Source organism: Cyprinus carpio, chromosome A14, assembly GCF_018340385.1.
Source record: "Cyprinus carpio isolate SPL01 chromosome A14, ASM1834038v1, whole genome shotgun sequence".
Taxonomy (NCBI): Eukaryota; Metazoa; Chordata; class Actinopteri; order Cypriniformes; family Cyprinidae; genus Cyprinus; species Cyprinus carpio.
In genome coordinates, this window is record NC_056585.1 from 13895033 (window position 1) to 13915293 (window position 20261).

At 36.6% G+C, this 20261-nt stretch overlaps 1 protein-coding gene across 1 annotated transcript; it reads right to left on the bottom strand.

Annotated features, from left to right (window-relative positions):
* Nucleotides 1–2240: 2240 nt before the first annotated feature.
* Nucleotides 2241–19183, bottom strand: LOC109047435 (beta-1,4-galactosyltransferase 1-like). The gene is made up of 5 exons (XM_042769948.1): nucleotides 18878–19183; nucleotides 12976–13163; nucleotides 8305–8427; nucleotides 4232–4336; nucleotides 2241–4009 (listed from the first exon to the last, which is right to left on the bottom strand). The coding sequence occupies exons 1-5, from the start codon at nucleotides 19148–19150 to the stop codon at nucleotides 3880–3882; spliced, it is 819 nt and encodes a 272-aa protein (XP_042625882.1). The 5' UTR covers nucleotides 19151–19183; the 3' UTR covers nucleotides 2241–3879.
* Nucleotides 19184–20261: the final 1078 nt, after the last annotated feature.

The window sequence follows — 20261 nt, forward strand, 5'->3', positions numbered from 1 at the left end:
TTTGATAATGAATCATCATATTAGAATGATTTCTAAAGGATCATGTGATAATGATCCTAAAAATTCAGCTTTGCATCACAGAAATAAATGATGATTTAAAGTATAATAAATTTAAAAACAATTATTTTAAATTGTAATAATATATCCCAATATTACATTTTTTTTTTCTGTATTTTTGATCAAATAAATGCAGGCTTGATGAGCAGAAGAAACTTCTTTCAAAAACATTATAAATAGTAATGTTTCCAAACTTTTGGTCTTTACTATATATATATATATATATATATATATATATATATATATATATATATATATATATATATATATATATACACACACACACACACACACACACACACACACACACTTTTTTATACACAAACAACGCTTTATACAATATAATTCATGTCGCGATTTATTGTTATGTCAGACCATTAAGACATATGCATTACATTGATTGGTTCACCAGTTGTACATATCATAATTTATGTTCACCTGCGAATACAATAAGCTTTCCTGCTGTTAACAGGATGTAGTGTTTAACTAATCACCTCTCTGAACAATCGGACCAGTGTTGCTTCCTCAATAAAGTTTATCATTCTCACGTGTTTTAAGCCGTGTCAGTTTAAATATTAAAGTGTTTTAAGCCATTCAAGCGTGAGATAGCACAGAATATATTTCAATGCGGTATTTACACACTTTGCTAGACCTGACAGTACTGCAAGAGGGCGGCGCCCTTGCTCCAAAAGCTATAACAAAACATCCCCTTTTCTTTAAAATGGTTACATTAATCATGTCTGTTATATATTTTTTAATTACAATGGAATTTGTTTTCCTAAATAATGCAAACTTGACTGACTGCTTCATTTCCACTTTAATGCTTTAAAGTGTCTCTCGTGGTTGGGAAGGGTGTTATGTACATAAAAAAATATTACTGGTCTAGTTTGTCGGGTTCGGTGTTGACAGAGGTATGTTTACTTTCTCTTGATGCTCTCCAACTCGGTCTTTGTGGCTAAAACTTCCCTGTTTATTAAGCCTCCCATGGATTATTCTGAAAAAACTTCTAAATCAAATTTAGTATCCATCTAATTACAGCTAAACTTTGATGTAAAATAAGATGTTTGGGTTTTATTTTGCTAATCTTCACAACAATAACATCAGGCGTTTAACAAGCAACGAACACCATAAATTATATTTTCTCTTCACACAAACACAGCTGCGCATAAAATACACAAGACCAGTCTGATTGGTGCAGAGGGAAAGATGTGTGTCTGTGTGTGTGTGAAGGTGAACCCTAAGTAAATATTAAAGTAAACCTTAACAGGATAATGATCTAAAACAAATTTGAGTAAACTTAGAGATAAAAACACAAATATTTAGTCATTACTTTGCATGGATCATGGTTTTATAACTTTGCATGTAGAAATGTGTCAACAGTATCATCCAATCACACACACTTACACACACACACACACACACACACACACACACACACACACACCTGTATTTGAACTCTTGATGTATAATCATTATAAAACAGCCTATTTTTTGATGTTACAAAAGAAAACCTATATTAAAAGCAGAACAACAAACACCATCACCTAAAAATATGTAAGTTTACATATCTGAATTTTTTACCATAAAAGTAATAAGACTTTTTGCAAAAAGTTATTGTTTTTTTTATTTTTTTTTTTTTTTGGTTTATGTGTGGGAGGCAGGCCATGCCGAGGTTGTTAAAACATGGATCATTAATCTTGTCTTGCTGGTTTCTGTGCACTGAGGCCACCTGAGAGTCTCTGGCCAGTTTGTCCACCAGGAAACAGGTTTGTCTCTCCAGGGCGAGGCAGACTTCGTGCAAACCGTGTTCTTATTCCCACTTCATTGTCTATGAGTGCTTAAGAATCCCCAAGTTATTTCGCCTCGTCTAGTAAGCCAGATCAGTTTAGGATTTCATGAGGAATTGCACAGAAGTGTTCCATACCTGTTGTCATTGTTTAGTTGGAACAACCTGGAATTAAACACCCTAATGACAAGGGATGGCTTTTAACTAAGTAAACCATTAGCTCTGAGGCAAGATCACATAGGTGGTTAGGCAAGATTTAATGGTTTTTTGTGCATGGAAAGTTCAACAATGGCCTGTTAGCTGCATGTCTTCTGCTGAAAATGCCATGATGACTGCCTCTGGCCAAACATTTCATGTGACTGCCTTTTATTACAATTCACAACACACCCAAGCAAAGTGAAATCAAACACAATTTAATCATTTATTTTCCATAATTCCAAATTACTTTAATTGTTCACTGTCAAAATAACAAATCAAAGAATTAAAAAAAGAAAATTAATTATGTGCTGGCTCTCAAACAAAGACCATTGTCTAAACAGATTTAAACCTTGCTTTAACTGACCTAAGAGGGAAAAAAGCCCAAGATTATTTGCCAAAGCATTTGGTTTGAGAGACAGCATTAGCCGCTAATCCCTTCTGCTTGCGAGTGCCGTGTCGTGTGGAGAGGTAGTTTTCTTTCCTGGTGCAAAGGACTTTTTATAAGGCATTGGAGAGTTTTTAAACTGGAAAGAAAATCTATGGGTCTTTTGGGGTGCTCGGCCCAGAGGAAAAAATTTGGCTGGCGCAACTTAAACATTCAGTACATTGTGTACGGGCTGTTAGTCGCCATCTTGAAAAGCACTTGAGCAAACAGCTGACACACATTCATTTGCTTCGTCTGCATTTCGTCCCCTGACGGAGTTGAAAGGCATTTTTGGTTTCCACAATCACAGGTTTTAGAATAAAACACAGTTTTCTTTGTTCAAAAGAATTTAAGAGCAGACCAGCACATGTGAGAGAAAAAAAAAAGCTACAAGTATCAACAGGTCAATTCAGCAAAGTTCTCAATGGCTTCATGTTTTCATTACAGTAGAGAGCTTGAATATTCTTGTGCCCTTAATAGCCAGCATAGATCTGAGAAATTCACAATGCAATAAAGGACCGAAAACCATGAAAAGGAACAGAGCAAATCTGAAAGCTTGGCCTGATAATGCTGCATTTGATTGGATAGATTTGCAATCAAAAAAAGATAATGCACCAAACAGAAGGGAGGAAATTAATGTCTTTTAAGATGCAAGGCTGCTACTTTGGTGTTCCAGCAAACATAACAATGGTCCAATATGCATCAAGCACTTGAGGATAAAAACCATGCAGGCCAATACATTCAGACATCTCACTCCTAACAAAGAGCGATATCATTTAAAAGGCTCTGTAAAGTACAAATAACTTGGTACAGCAATGAGATAATGAGATGCAATGCATAATACAAGTAAACAAAAATGTGTCAGCCCAAAAAATGCCAGTTTGTCAGTATCCACAACCCTTGATTGGTAGACCTTCAATTTTTTTTTTACATTGCTTAGGTTGCTGATTAACAAAATCGATCCTTTAAATATTCTCTTTCAAACACACAACTAAATGAACTAAATAATCCCATACACAGCAACTCGCATACTTTGTCCACAAGGTTATTTTCAACAGCAAATCAGTTTACTTTAATTGGCTGCTTTCATTGAATGGCTCAAAATATAGTCCTTCCTCAGCAGAAGTGTCTGAGACAGAACAAGGTTGGCCCGTCGCCTTGAGGACAACCTGAAACCCTTGTGTGTCTCCTTTAGCAGCCGAACAGTTCTGATACACTGGGCAAAAGGAGTCCAGACCCCTGTGTTCACCATCACATGTGCAAAGATGGCAAAACAAACATTTCTTAGTACTTAGGTGTCTTTTTAAGAATAGAATCCACTTTGAAAATTATCCATTTGACTATCAAGGCACTTTTGGTTTCGACAGCGAGCGCTGCGGTTTCACTCAGTTTTATGTTGGTCTCTACGCAGGAATCATGGTTTTCCCACATCCACTGTGATTTTGGTGAATAGCTGGTCTTTCTCAATTTTAACAACCTTATATGTTAATGAATTGATCCCATCTCTTGCCATTGTTTCCCTTGTGTGAGCTATTCGGTCAAACCTGTGACAGGAAATGACAATTAACATTACTCAAAGCAGGACTATTTATAACCTTGTACATCTAAAATCTTGCATTCAACCTATATGAGGGGTTATCACTTTCAATTAAGTGTATGCAACAAAATAATTTTTTACTCCCACACAATTTCATCTTTTAAATGTTGCAATGTATTTAACCAGTGAGATTATCAGAGTACTTTACAGCTGTAATATGTTTAAGTACCTCTGTGGATTGGGGTCGTTTTGTTTGTCTCGATCATGGCGGATCATTCTACATCTTCCAATGATCCCATCAGGCCTTGATATAGACATCCCTTTGGAGGCAACCCTGTGAAAACATGCAGCTCATGTCAGCCTCTTTTCAGTCCATAATTAATACATCTGATTCAAATCGTATTGGTCTAGGCACATAATAAGTGGAGGAGAACAACACTGGACCCCAATTTTTTAAAGGGACAGTTCACGTAAAATTTAATTTTAGGTGAACTGTCCCTTTAAAAGTGTCAATAAACATGATAGATACTGATCTGTCCTAATTCATGTAGATACAAGAGGAATTTGTTTGATTGGAAATAGTCTTGCTTGACTTCTTAAGGTCTTACAGAGTGCGTCAGTCGGGTTCTGGAAATGAAAATGTCATTTATTTTCATCTCAATGTCATTCACCAATCAGAGAGTCGCAGCAAGCAAATCGTGCCAGACGATCCCAGAGCTCCGTTCTCTCCCATGAAGTACCGCAAATGGCATAAACGAGTCAGTAACTCCATGCTCTCAAAACACTTAAATATATATAAGTTTGTAATTCTACTCATTACTGGTTGGCCTGGTTAATAGCTTATAGCGCTTTAAAACTTAAACAAAGACTTTTTTTTAAATTCCTATTGGAAAAATTATTCAGAGTAGCTGAAAAAGGGGGGCAAGCACCTGTTAAATCCTATTCACATTGTTCTGCAGTCCATGGTGCTCTGGGTGGTTGCTAATGCTTTCCTTCACCAGGGAACTGTTTTGCCAGACAGAAGACTTGAAGGGTTAGTTCACCCAAAAAGGAAAATTATGCTGTGTGTTACTCACCCCTGAGGCATCCTAGGACTTTCTTCTTTCAGACGAATCCAGTCAGAGTTATATAAAAATTGTCTTTGATCTTTCAAGCTCTATCGTTGCAGTCAGCGGGTGTTGCATTGCTTCAGTCCAATAGACGTGAAACAAAAAGTGCCCTCAGTGTCTCACATGGCTCCGGGGGTTAACAGGCCTCCTGTAGTGAATCGTTACGTTTTTGTAAGAAAAATATCCATATTCAAAACATAATAATTGCTTGCGCTCATTGTTTTAAACGGAAGCAGTTCTGGGCGGATGATGTATGGAGGTCAGCGTTGCGCATGCGCCGCTCAGAAGTGATGCACGCTGAAGCGCAGCAGAGAGATCAGAACAAAACAACGGTCACTAATTAGAAGTACAAAATGAGGATTTGGAAAGAAGAATGTTTGAGAATTTTAACATAAGCCAAGAGGAGACTGCAATTGGCGAGACTCACTGGAGCATGCGCAACGCTGACCTCATACTTGATGCTGACTGAACTGCTTCTGTGTAGAACTATTGGCGCAAGCTAGATTCAAGGGATTATTACATTTTGAATATGGAAATTTTTGTTACAAAAACGCATCAATTCGCTACAGGAGGCCTTTGTTCAACCCCCATAGCTGTGTGAGACACTTTTTTTTTTATGGAAGGGTGCTTTTTATTTCACGTCTTTTGGACTGAAGCAATGCAACACCCGCTGACTGCAATGATAGAGCTGGAAAGATCAAAGACAATTTGTAATATAACTGCCTTGGGGGTGAGTAACACACAGGATAATTTTCGTTTTTGGGTGAACTAACACCCAGTAAACCCAATCACCCAGTATTCTTAGGTTTTTCAAATATTAAAAGCAGTTTCCTGCTCTGCAAGTATTTTCTGTTTCCTGAATGTTTCGCAGCAAAAACAAGGCTGTAGCTGAGCAGCTGAAAAATGTAGGTGTTCATGCAGATGATGCAAGTTCACAATATTTCCCAGTCGAGTGTAACTCTCCACTACCCTTTAAATAACAGTGGTGAAAGTCACACACAAAAAAAAGATTAAAAAAAACACAAACATGAGAAACAAGACAGCTGTGGAAAATGACTCTGCGACATGCAAATAAGACGTTAAACCGCTATCGTCTTCCCTCTGCACTCTGACAAGCTGATGATAAGAGTGTTTATCTGCCATGTCCTGCTGTTTGCAGAATGCTCTTTATCTCCCAACTGTTATGAACATAGAACCAGGACATTTCAGTAATACTATGCTATTCATTTAAACTACATTACAGTTCAAATGTTTGAGGTCGGTAAGATTTTTTAAATGTTTTTTTTTTAAAGGTGTCATTTGATGCGATTTCAATTTTTCCTTTTCTTTGGAGTGTTACAAGCTCTTTGTGCATAAAGAAGATCTGTAAAGTTGCAAAGACTATGTTTCAAATCCAAAGAGATATTCTTTAGTTAAGTTAAGACTTGTCCTCGCCCTCCTAAAACGCCTCATTTAAACATGCCCCAACATGTCTATGTCACTGCGTGGGGAGATTTGCATAACACTGGCCAAATGTTCACACAAAGAAAGAAGGCATAACTTTTTTTCTCGCTGTTGCCGCTGCCAGCATGTTGTGGAGACGCTGTGTGTTTCGTTGTAAAAGCAAACCTACTTTGTTTGGCCTTCCAAAAGAGGACGATATCCGCTTCGTCATGCCTAGAGCTGATCTGTGCTGATCGCTGAGGAAATACATAAACTTTGCGCTGTGGATCGCCAGATCGGCTTTCACCGTGGACGAAGCGGAGTCCAGCCCGGGGTCGTCACATGTGGTTGCCGCAAGCTCCTTCGTCGAATCCGCCGGATAATAAATTTATTATAACGACTTATACTGTCTTTTTATGCAATGTGATGTGTATCGCGCCACATAAACATAAAACCATGTCTGCATTTGTGATCGGAGAAATGACAAACAACAAGCACTACTCTACACGGCTCAAAACTTGCATTCGAATCATCAGTTCCAAATTCTTTAAATATAAAAAACGTACTTTGACCCCTTTAAAGAAGCCTCTTCTGCTTGTCAAGGCTGTATTTATTTAAGAATACATTAACACAGTAATATTTTTAAATGTATATATTTTAAAAGATATTTTAAAATTTAATTTATTCCTTTGATGTTAAAGCTGAATTTTCAGCACCATTACTCCAGGCTTCAGAGTCACATGATCCTTCAGAAATCTAACAATGGTGCTCAAGAAACATTTCTTATTTTTATTAACATTGAAAACAGTGGTTCTTAATATTTTTGAGGAAACCAGGATTATTTTTTCAGGATTCTTTGATCAATAGAAAGAAATAAAAATGCTGTTTTTTTTTTGTTTTTTTGTTTTGTTTTTATAGATATTTTTGTAACAATATAAAAATCGTCGCTAAATAAAACTAATAAGTTCTTTCAAAAAAGAGAAAAATCTTTCTGACGCCAAACTTCTGAATATAAGTGTATGTGCTTTGTGATTTTGCAATGCCATGCTGACAGTACAGCAACAGGATGTGTGAGGCTTAAAATGGAACCCTCAGCTGAATTTATGTTTCCGGTTTTCGCTGGATCAGAGGTATCCTCGGTTAACTGCACTAAAAGACAGACCACTGGATGAAGCATGGAAACACATTAAACCGTGTTTTTCAATGTAAAGGAGCATTCACACTAGACTTTCAACTCCATTCACAGACAGTCCCAGACAGTATTTTAATGTGGATGTGCACAAATGTAAATACAAGGGAGGACATTTCACACTGTGATTTTCTGCCATGGTTTTCTCACCCTCCTGATGTTCCAAACTTGTTTGCCATTATTTTCAGTAAGCAATATCTCTTTTATAATATCTTACATTTCACAATTCTGACTTTTCCCCCTCACAATTCAGAGTTTACATCTCGCAACTGACATTTTTCTCCATTCAGAGTTTATATGAGAAAAAATCTGAACTGTGAGATAAAAAGTCGCAATTGCTTTTTTATTCCATGGCAGAAACGGTTTATAAGAACTATAAACTGCTGTTGTATGGTACAAATCTGTGAAGATGTATTTAGATTTATTTAGTAAACACATTTTTGTGTGTGTGCCACAGAAAAAAGAAGAAAAAAAAAAAAAAAAAAACACTCAGTAGAGGGGTCTGGAACAAGATGAGGGTGAGTAAATAAGTATAGAATTTTCATTTTTGGGTGAAGTATTTTTTTAAAAGAGTTCTCTGACCTGTTAAATATGTCATCATCTTCTCCTCCCCAGCCCCAGTAGTTGTTTGGGAAGCCGTTGATCTTCAGATACTGTTCCTTGCTCAGGGATGACACGCCACCAAAGTACTGTACGTATGGCAACCTGTTTTGGAAACGGACAGAGAGAGATAGAAACACTGAGGAACAGTTGCGTGTTGGGTGGCAGTTGCTATGTCAGGTGCAGAAGAAGTGCAGCATATAGCTTTATTTTTCTCTGCAGGGAAATGAGTGTTTCAATGACGGTGCACTAATGAGAACTGGGAGGGGGCTGAACATGAGCCATTAAACATCTGCCTCCTCTGTGTTTTGCTGTAAGTCAGCTTGTTTTGTAAATGATCAGGTGGTGTCACTCCTACTAACCCAAACTTGTGATGGTTGACATAGTGATAACCACAGCAACAGTTGGTCGTCAGGAAACACGCAGTTTAACCCGTTTGGTGTGAGATACTTTTGACCAAACTGAGGGCACCAGAAATTGTTATCTATTAATACCTACTGCAAATCACTGCATTATTTCACATCTGTATTCTTTTGGAAAACACTAAAGAACAAAGTTTTAAACCTAACCAGCTTTAAAGGAATTTTCAAATAAAATTCTGTCATCTGATTCCAATTATAAGTAGTTGACACAAAATGTACAGTTTCAGCAGTCTTGTTACAAAAAAAGTCATCTAGTACAGTAATCTCAATGTGACATCAATCACCACATCCCTTCAACCACATCCCATCACTGCCGTCTAAAAAAAAAAAATGTTAAAACCTACTATAAATCACTGCATTATTTCAGTGAAAGTGCTGCAGAGGGTTTATGAATTGATGAAAAGATAATATTTAATTCAATAATAAAAATGTCAAATTAAAATGAATAAATTAAATAAAATGTCTACATTTGAAATAGTTCATTTGTTGACCTGCATGTCAATGTGACCATTAACTGACATCAGAGAACTGTGAACATGAGTTGTTAAATTATTAAAAATGTACATGTTATAACTGACTGAGACGTGCTTTTGTCCACAATTTCTGAAGCATGGATTGCAAATTAATTTACATGAAAATTTACATAGCCATTCTACTATTTACATAGCCATTCTACTATATTGTGAATATTCAAAGGTAAACTATATGACACACATTCAAATTTTTTTTAGAAAGGAAAATCTGAAAAGAGAAATAAAAGGGGAATTAGGTAGAATCAGTAAATTATGAATAATTTACTGCCATTGTGTGAATAATTAGTAATCATGCAATTTATAAAAAGTAACTATAATCTGATATGAGTGTTTAAAAAACAATATAATCTAATTATAGTGCTAAATTTTTAAAATCTGATTAGGTAATCTAGATTACATGTAATCAGTAGTAACCCAGCACTGGTAAATGATAATATAACTTAATTTTTGGGTGGACTGTCCCTTTAGAAACTGCAAAGTCACGGGCAGGTAAAGTGAACATGCATTCAAAATAACATTCAAAGTAACACAAAATGCATAGAGAGGGAAACAAGTACATTTAAATACATTAAAATTCAAACACAGTACAATTATAGAGGAAAGCATGCCAAAGCACATTTTCTTTTAGCCAAATGTCCGTCCAATCTTCACACCATTCGTTATCATTTGACAGCTATTTTGCTTAGTTTCTACATAACTGTCTCTACACAAAGGTGTCTCTGTTTGAAATTAATGAGCAAACACTATCCTACATCAGGTTCTGGCCCGCTCTCGTCTGACTTTCTTCCGCACGCTAACTCTTCAAAATTACAAATTACATCCAGATGCGTTTGAAGTTCTGTGAGGGAAAAAAACCCTCCCAGCTCCTGCAGCCCATGCTAGCAGTGGTGAACGCTGTTAAAGGGTTTCTCCATCTCAAAATAAAAATTGACATTAATCACTTACCCCCATGTCGTTCCAAACCCATATAAGCTTTGTTCGTCTTTGGAACACAATTTAAAATATTTTGGATGAAAACCGGGAGGCTTGTGACTGTCCCATAAACTGTCAAGTAAATAACAGTGTCAAGGTCCAGGAAAGTATGACAGACATTGTCAAAATAGTCCATCTGCCATCAGTGGTTCAACCGTAACGTTATGAAGCGATGAGAATACTTTTTGTACACGAAGAAAACAAAAATAATGACTTTATTCAACAATTCGTCTCCTCTGTGTCTCTACGCATAACCGTAGCGCCATTTTGGAGAATATCCGCAGGCGGCGAACGCTCTTCTGTGTCAGCATGGTGCTACGGTGATGCAGAGAGACACAGAGGAGACAAACTGTTGAATAAAGTAATCTCGTCGCTTGATAACGTTACGGATGAACCACTGATGGCAGATGGACTATTCTGACGATGTCTTTCATACTTTTCTGGTCATTGACAGTGTAATTTACTTAGCAGTCTATGGGACAGTCACAAGCCTGCCGGTTTTCATCCAAAATATCTTAAATTGTGTTCCGAAGACAAACTACGCTTTTAAGGGTTTGGAACGACATGGGGGTAAGTGATTAATGACAAAATTTACATTTTGGGGTGGATTATCCCTTTAAGACCTTATAAAAGACTGCCGACATAGGTTAACAAAGAGCAACACAACTGCTTCAGTGTGTGGGAGTTTAATACCTAACCTTTATTGTTTCCTCATTACACACTGTAAATACCAAAGGAAACACGTGAATGCACACATGCCTTCAAATACAGCATTCTCATGTTACACAGAACTTGTGCTGGAGGTCACTGGTACAAGCCGCTCCAACAAGCTACAGTTTCATTTCAGACAGACAGTTGTGCTCACAATGGGCCCTAATAGGAATCATGTGACGTCACTAGAATATTCCTATCCAAACGCCACTGCTTTATCATTTATCTGACACTTTTATCTAAAGTGACTTACTTATTACAAGTCAAAGTCCTGCTGGCCTAACCTAAGGTTAAAGGATATTCTGGATTAAATATGACCTGGTTAAATCAACAGCATCAGTGGCCTTATGTGGATTACCAATGAAAACAAAGTTGACTCATCCCTCAATAAAAATTTATGAAAAACACATTTACAGCAAATTTAACCCAGAATATTCTTTTAAGAACACAATGGTCATAGACCAACCACTGAGAGTCTGATCCTACAACATTTGGATTTGTCTCATATTTTCACATCAAAGCTCAGGACTGCAGATATCTTAGACTTTAAGTACTGTGGTGGTACCATGCTAGATATAGGTGTAATTTGGTATATATACCATGGAAATGAATGATTACCATATACATATACAGTGGTATTTAGAAAAGAGAGTTGTTTTATATCTCTGTGACTGCATATCCACTAAAAAATTTTAAACTTTAAAAGTTTGAAGTCAGTAAGATATTTGAATGTTTTTGAATGAAGTCTCTTATTCTCAAACTTTTAAACCATAGTGTGAGACAATAAAGTAATTTTTCCAGAAAAAGAAAATTATTATTATTAAAGTCTATGGCAATAAAAAATACTGTAAGGCAGTACTGCCTGCTGATATTCATGTAAATATGTACACTGCAGTGTACAAATTTGCACATACATACAGCCAACATGATACTCCAAGGTATTTCAGAGAATAATTTGTCCAAATACCATGTTCAAACAAACCATGTTTGTTCCATATCACCTGTGTATTTACTATCCAAATGAATATAAATATATTCTGGCAGCTGAAAACACACCATTAAAAGGTTAGTTTACACGGAAATTAAAATTAGCTCATCAATTACTCACTCTCAAGTCATCCTAGGTGTATATGACTTTCTTCTTTCAGACGAATCCAGTCGGAGTTATATTAAAATTTGTCTTTGATCTTTCAAGCTGTTTAATGCCACTCAGCGGGTGTTGCAGTGCATCAGTCCAAAATAAGTTAAGTAATAGGCACCCATCCATAAAAAAATTGTCTCACACGGCTCCGGGGGTGAACAAAGGCCTCCTGTAGCGAATCGATGCATTTTTGTAAGAAAAATATCCATATTCAAAACATAGTAATCACTTTAATGTACCTTGCGCCAACAGTCAGCGTTGTGCATGCACCGGTGAGTCTAGTGAAAACCTACGTTTGTTAACAGGAGCAAAGGAAGCAAAGTTTCCTTACTTTAGCAAAGGAAAACCAGTCTCCTCTTGGCTTATATCGAAATCCTCTGTCATTCTTCTTTACAAATCCTTGTAAAGAATTTGAAACACAAATTCACAAATTCTCTATTTTTATGTTTCTAATTAGTGAATGTTGTTTTGTTTTGATCTCTCCCCTTCTGAGTGGCGCATGCGCAAAGCCGACCTCCATACGTCGTCCGTCTGGAACTGCTTCCGTGTACAACTGTTGGTGCAAGCTACATTAAAGTGATTATTACGTTTTAAATATGGTTATTTTTCTTACAAAAACGCATCGATTCGCTACAGAAGGCCTTAGTTCACCCCCCGGAGCCGTGTGGATGGGCACTTTTTATTTAACTTCTTTTGGACTTATGATCAAAGACATTTTTTTAATATAACTCCGACTGGATTTGTCTGAAAGAAGAAAGTCATATACACCTAGGGTGACTTGAGGGTGAGTAACTAATTGGGTAATTTTCATTTTTGGATGAACTAACCCTTTAAGTCACAAAATGAGATAACAGTCAACAAAGACTAAAAATACCTGAATCCAAACTTATCCATAGACACAGACAGATGCCTGGGCTGATTATAGCATTTGTAGAAGTTGCGGTCATCCATTGGGATGAGGTCTACATCACTGAAGACAAAACAATTGTAGTCATACTCCTTCAAAGCCTCAGCGTAACCAATGTTGAGCAGTTTGGCACGGTTGAAGATATCCTCGCCGTCCTGTCATTAAAAGAGAGAGAGAGGGGTGAGAGGATGATACAAAGCTAACTACACATTTAATACAAATGAAACAACATATGAGAGGGTGGTGGAAGAAATGTTTTACGATGTCTATAAAGCAGTGTGATTTATAGATGACCTTTTGCGCCATAAAAATTAATTTAGAACGGGTGTGTATGTTTAAACAAATAAAATCAGAACACTTGTGCTTGCTGTATGGGACCACGTCACTGCTATCGGTTTAATCTTTCACAACATGGTTGGCAGGTGGCAAAAACTAACACCCGTAACGCAAACTGAAAAGTGAGCTTTTCAGTTGGGCAAGATAAATGACCTGGGCTGATATTGAAGTGAATAATCTCAGAGAAAATAACTGATTTCTTAAATATACACTTCCTTATTCAGGTTTTGAATGTTATCCATTATTTAATAGTAAAACAAGAAGTCATCCTTTCTACTGTAAATCAAATGCAATCAAATTGGAATTTTCATGTGAATGAGGTTTAAAATAAAATGACGACAATACAGACTTAAAAATTGGATCATTAAACAACATAATTACCCATTATTAGCTATTGGACAGAAAGTATTATACTTTAAAGGGGTCATATGATGCGATTTTAAGTTTTCCTTTCTCTTTGGAGTGTTACAAGCTCTTGGTGCATAAAGAAGATCTGTAAAGTTGCAAAGACTAAAGTCTCAAACCCAAAGAGATATTCTTTATAAAAGTTAATAGTCAACCACACCCCATTAAAACAGCTTGTTCTACGTCACTGTGTGGGAAGATTTGCATAACGCCACCCAAAGGCTCACGCAAAGAAAGAAGGTGTAACTTTTATTCTTGTTGTTGCCACTGGAGACGCTGTTTCGTTGTGAAAGCGAAAATACTTTGTTTGGTCTTCCAAAGGAGGACACAACTAGAAATCAGTGGTTAAGTTGCATTTACAACACTGTTCCAGAACAGTTCAACCCAAATATTTAGTGTGCAGCACATTTTATGGAGGACTGTTTCCTGGTCCTGGGAGAGAAGACTACAATGCCGGCTGTTCTGACTCACAGTCTGTAAGTACGTCTACATATGTAAAGGATTTGCCACTGATGATTCAAACGCGAGTTTTGAGCAGTGTAGAGCAGCGGTTCTCAATTCCAGTCCTCTGAACATTTTGTATGCTTCTCTTATCGCTTCAGACGTTTGTTCTATTTGAACGTAAGTGCTCTGCAAAGTGGACATCACAGGATATTCCTCCATGATTCCAGTTCGACGCAAACGTATATGTTCCATTCAAAGTGCATTGAAGTGAGTGAGACATGAATTTAAATTGATTTATTTACCAAGGTATATGATGTCACATTTGTCCGTGTGTGAAGACGTTGCGCAGAGCAAATCCATGAATGAATGCTGCGAAGTGAGGTATATTTCAACAGATTTCCCCTGCTGAGGGAGCAATGAACACTGTGTAGGGACCATGTCAATGGGAACACAGTTCATGCACGGAGCTCACTTCTAACGAGCTGATTATATGAATCAGGTGTGTTAACAAAGAGAGACATACAAACTATGCAGAGCTGGGGGGCGTGAGGACTGGAACTGAGAACCGCTGGTGTAGAGTAGCACTTGTTGTTTGTCATTTCTCTGATCACAAACACAGACATGGTTTTGTTTACACGGCGTGATGCAACGTGTAAAAACACAGTATAAGTCATTATAACCCATAATTATTGTCTCCACTGGATGCAACAAATGGCTCGTTTGTAATGGGTTTTATTGTTTTTGTCTTGTGGTGCCGGTGTTCTGACCTGGACAAGCATCACAGTATAGTAAGGGGTGTAACATTTCCGTCACACACTTGAGGTATTCGGCCAATCACAAAACACTGAATAGTTGGCCAATCAGAGCACACCTCGCTTTTCAGACCAATGAGCTTTGTACAGTATGTGGAAAATACTGTTTTTGAACCTTTGAACCTTTCATTACACCAAATACACAAAATAATGTTTTTTTTAGCAACATCATATGACCCCTTTAGTGGTAAATAACAAAATTCTTATTAATTCTACAAGGGTAAAAACTTTTTACTAGATAGAAACTACTTTTTTAGCCTTTGTGTGGAAGTTGACATTTTTGAGTTTCACACAATTCCTTTCACATTGGAAAAGGTTGTTATTTGTTTTGAGATTTTTTTATGGATTTGAGGTGTCATGGTAATCATAGTGTCTGGCAAAATATGCTAGTTATTGTTACTACAATAAAGCAAATATGGTATTATGTGGTATTTGCCACCGCTGCCATTATAAAAAGAAAGAAAGCTTCTTCCACTGTGGTTAAAGAAGATCTTATACTAATTAATTAAATATTAACTTTACAGCAGGGTTTCCCAAAACTGGGGTCTGCAAATTTAATTACATTGTAAAAAATTTTATTTGTAAATAAAAATATTTTATTTGTTTACCTGCATGTCATGTGACCATTACCCAACATTAGAGAACCTTGACCATGCAAATGTGTTAAATTACTGAAATATTTACTTAAAATCTCAGGTGTACTTCATGTAAATATTAGTGTTAAAAAGGGTTTGGCTGAGAAAAAAGTTTGGGAAGCCCTGTTTTACAGTGAGAAAGAAGCCTCAATGTTTATTTGTGTTTTTAATGGTGGAACCTACGGTTACCATGGTACATTTTTGTAAAGAAGATCTTGGAAAGCACAAATATGACATTCCAAGGTGACTCATTCCCAACTGTCATTCAATTCTTTCTGCTGGCTTTGGGCCATGACTGGGCTCATGATTTATAGATGCACTCTCTGGAGCACAACTTTTCTTCCTCTGAAGAGCATCACAGTGGCATTTGAGCTTGTGTAATGAAATTTAATGATGGCGGAGCCTCAGGAGCCCAGAGGTATCTGTTAACCTCCTTGCACCCGACAGAAAGTAGCAATCCTCTCTTTTATAACACACAGCAAACTCAAATAAGCTGCCCTAAATGAACTTAGGGATGCTGCTTCTACTGGAGCAGACAACATCCATGATTGATTCAGAAGATGTGGCCTGTGCATTCAAAGCAAAACTTGGCTTTGAAGAACAAGATCGTCCTGTTCTATGGCCATCTTTTGAGTCGACATAATGTAGTGTTCTCACAGATGTAAGTAGCACAAACAGATGCACACTTCTGAAAATAGGACAGCAGAGAAAACAAATAAAAAAGACACTTCTGTCATTATTTTCTCACCCTCATTACATTTAATTTAATTCAATTCATTTAACCGTGTTTAACAGAAAAATTAGCAACATATGGGTTTGCGATGTCATAAGGATAAGTAAATAGTTATAAAGCATGTTTGGATTAATATTACTTTTCACCAGTAAATAAATAGATAACCTTTAAGAAGTCATCAGTCTTTCAGAAAGATTAGATAAAGTGATTAAATTACGCTTTGGCAACACAAACCAGCTATTTTTGGCACAGAACTGCCATCCATGGTAAAATGAGGAACTTAGAGTGAGAGCCAGAGGCCAGAGAAAGAGAGGAAAAAAAAGGAATGAAAAAGAAACCGACAAAGAGAAAACAGATAATCAAGAAGCCAACATTACCATTCGTTAGACGCAGCCAGGGAAGCGTAGTGTGATTGGCCAGATAAAGAGCAAGCAGACGTCTCACCTTTTCCTGAGCGCAAGGGCCTCTGAAGCGCATAAATGCGGTTCGGTTTGAACAGGAAAAAGGGAAGGAAATGTAGGATGAAAGGGTGAAAAAAAATAAATGCAAGGTGCAGAGAAAAGAAGGGGGTGGCAAAGAGAGCAAGAAAATAATTAGAAAGAACAATCAAGTAACACACAATCAGAGAAGACCACGACAAGTCCAAAACCTTTTTTGCGAGCACATTAGGATGATTTTAGTGCAAAACCACACATTAGTCATTTCATTTGCTTGGAAAATTCCCAAACCACTGATAACTGATTGTTTGAAATGGATTCGTTGAAGACTGAGAGAACCAAATAAAAGAGAGACAAGAACCGCAGCACTATGTCTCACCTCATTTCAGTCTGTAATGTCAAGGGTATTTACTGAATGATGACAACAGACCGCTCAACGTTTTTTTTGAAAGGACGCCCAGCCTCAAACAGCAGCTGTCTCTACCACAGTCTGGGGAAACTACTGTGTAATGTACCTCGCTTTAGCACTGATTAGCTGAACTTTTTTCTGATGGTGAGGAATAGCTGAAGAATTCCCGAACTCAAGGATGTGACCAGATATTTAAGATTATGGTGATCAAATGTAAATGTCTGAGTCCATTGAAAAAAATACTATTCATGAAATAATCCCCAATTTGAATATTTAGACTCCATCATCTTTTGTTCTTCTCTTACACATGAAGCTTGGCACTAGGGCTGTGGGGGTATGAGATTTTTTCTTACCGCAGTGAAGAAGCAACAAATCCCGTAAATAATTGGGCAAAACTTATGGATACGCCAATCAATGCTCTGAATTTCTGAGCATTCTAAGCATCAATTTTGCATGCTTGTAATTGTCAAACTTTGAAAATTCTGTCATCATTTACTCACCCTCATGTCGTTCCAGACCTGTATGAGTTGCTTTCTTATGTTGAACATCAAAGAAGATATTTTGAAGCAGTTGGTGGTTGCCACTGACTTCCATAGTATTTTTTTTTCCTACTATGGAAGTCAATAACAACCACCAACTGTTTGATTACCAGCAATCTACAAAATATCTTCTTTTATGTTCAACAAGAGAAAGCAACTCATACAGGTTTGGAACGATATGAGGGTGAGTAAATGACAGAATTTTCATTTTTGGGTGAACTATCCCTTTAACAATAACTAACAATGAACAATATATTTGTTCCAGTATTTATTAATCTTTGTTAATGTTAATTAATAAAAAAAAAAATACAGTTGTTCATTGTTAGTGCATGTTAGCTCAGGTCCATTACATAACATTAATAGATAAAATGTTTGATTTTAATTATGTGTAAGTCCATGTTGGAATCAATCAACATCAAGTAAGATTAAGAAATGCTTTAGAAGTATTATTCATTGTTAGTCCATGTTAACAAATGGAACCTTATTGTAAAGTGTTACCATTTAAAATATATGAGTGACTTATTTTACACAATCAGTGGAAATTTATTGACAAATAATGAAAGTTTATATGTAAATACAATGTATTTGCTAAATTAAAAATGTCAAAACTTTTAATCAAATAATGGAGGAAATAAGTGTTCAATAAGATATTAGTTTTTGCTGTAGGAGTCAAAATTAATCATGTGCAAATATCAATTTTCATTACAAACGTGTATATGAGCAGCCGTGTTTGCTACATTACTCAAATGGCCAATGAGAGAGAAATTAGGATTTTGAGAGAAGAGTTCACTTAACAAAACACATGCCAAACTTCATGCCCAGGCACGCCCACATAACAGACAGTTTACATTCCAGATAACACAATGGAGTAAACAATGCAGATTAAAGAAATAAAAGATATTACAAAACACAGGTTTAAGAGGAAGGATCTCATCATTAATGATAACAACCATATTAAAATATTTGTCCGTTTCAACAAATTAGCACAGATATTTAACGTCTTGACTTCATGATGACATCAATCCGTACCACAGGCATCTGAACCCTTCTGCAATTGCAGATTACGCACTCGCAGGTCAAAGACTGTATAAGTTTTACTGCACTGGTTTAAAGACATACCTGGTTGATGACGTAGATGCCGTAGTCCAGTTTCTGGCGCTGGAGGATGGGGTGTAGATAATACAACCAGTACTTCAGGTGCTCGTCGCGGTTCCTGAAGGGGATGATGATTGCCACCTTCTGCTGGGCGATGCAGTCTGTGGGTTTAAACCGTCCACCGGGCTGCAACGCTGGGTTCTCTGACCTCACCAGGTCTAGGGTGACCGGGTCAGAAAACTCTACCCGCAGCGGACCCACTAGAAGAACCAAGACACAAATTACATGCTTTATCATGGAGACATAAAACTTATTTTTTAAAAAGCAATACTGATATTGGATGATTCCTAAAAACCAAGCACTACTTTGTGTCTTTAAGTAAACCCTCTCTCCTTAAAGAACTCATTATTATTCGTCGCACTATGGTGTATCCAATTACATTATCATGCTACTGTTGCTACAAGCAACAGTGTCAATGTTGTCTGACAAAAGAGAAATATTGTAGAAGATATTTTTTTATTATGAGACAGGGGTTTTGTGTGGCCAATTCCAATTTATGAGTATGTGTATATTGTGAAAACTACCATATAACACTCATGCAAGAGACTGTTTTGTTTTGCTGTATTGTCAACAAAGCGTTACACAAAGGGGTAAATGTTAACATCCAGGTCAACAAAGCGTTACACAAAGGGGTAAATGTTAACATCCAGAGTCACAGCATGGGTGAATTTAAAACTGTCCCAGTAAATTTGATTTAACGTCAAACAGCAGCTGTTTGTTACAAAAAAACACACTTTTTGTTTTTTTTTTTGGAATCTGGACAGAGTGGGAACACTCTCAAATTAAGTGACAGGTCACATCATTTATTTTGGAAAAAAAACTGATTTTCAGTTTCATTAAATTTTTTTTCATAAAAATACTTTGTTACACTGTGCAAGTTGAATCATAACAAAGTATAAATTTACTGGCATAAAATATAAACTCATATGTGTGGATTCGGTCTGTAGCTCACTTTCCTTATACAAAGACTTTTAATTCTGCAAGAATTACATATCTTAAAAAACAACCACCATCTAACATCCAGCTGTGACGTAAATAGACCTTTTTTTGTAACAGCAAAAATACAGTTTCTACATGGTGAATTAACAAAAAAATGAAACTGTAAAATATGTAAAAACTGAGAAATGTAGGCATAGCCTTTAATAACTGTAAAAAACGGTTTAAAAGTTAATATGTTAACGATGTGCCCCCAAATTCACAATTAATTGAGTTTAACATCAGTTTAAAGTGTGTTTTATGAACAGTATCATTAACCTGCAATGAATTTGAAAGCTCTAAAACAGTACAAATGTATTTCCTTTGCTACTTTACTTTCAGCTTAACACTGAGGCTGAGAATTTGTGCGTCA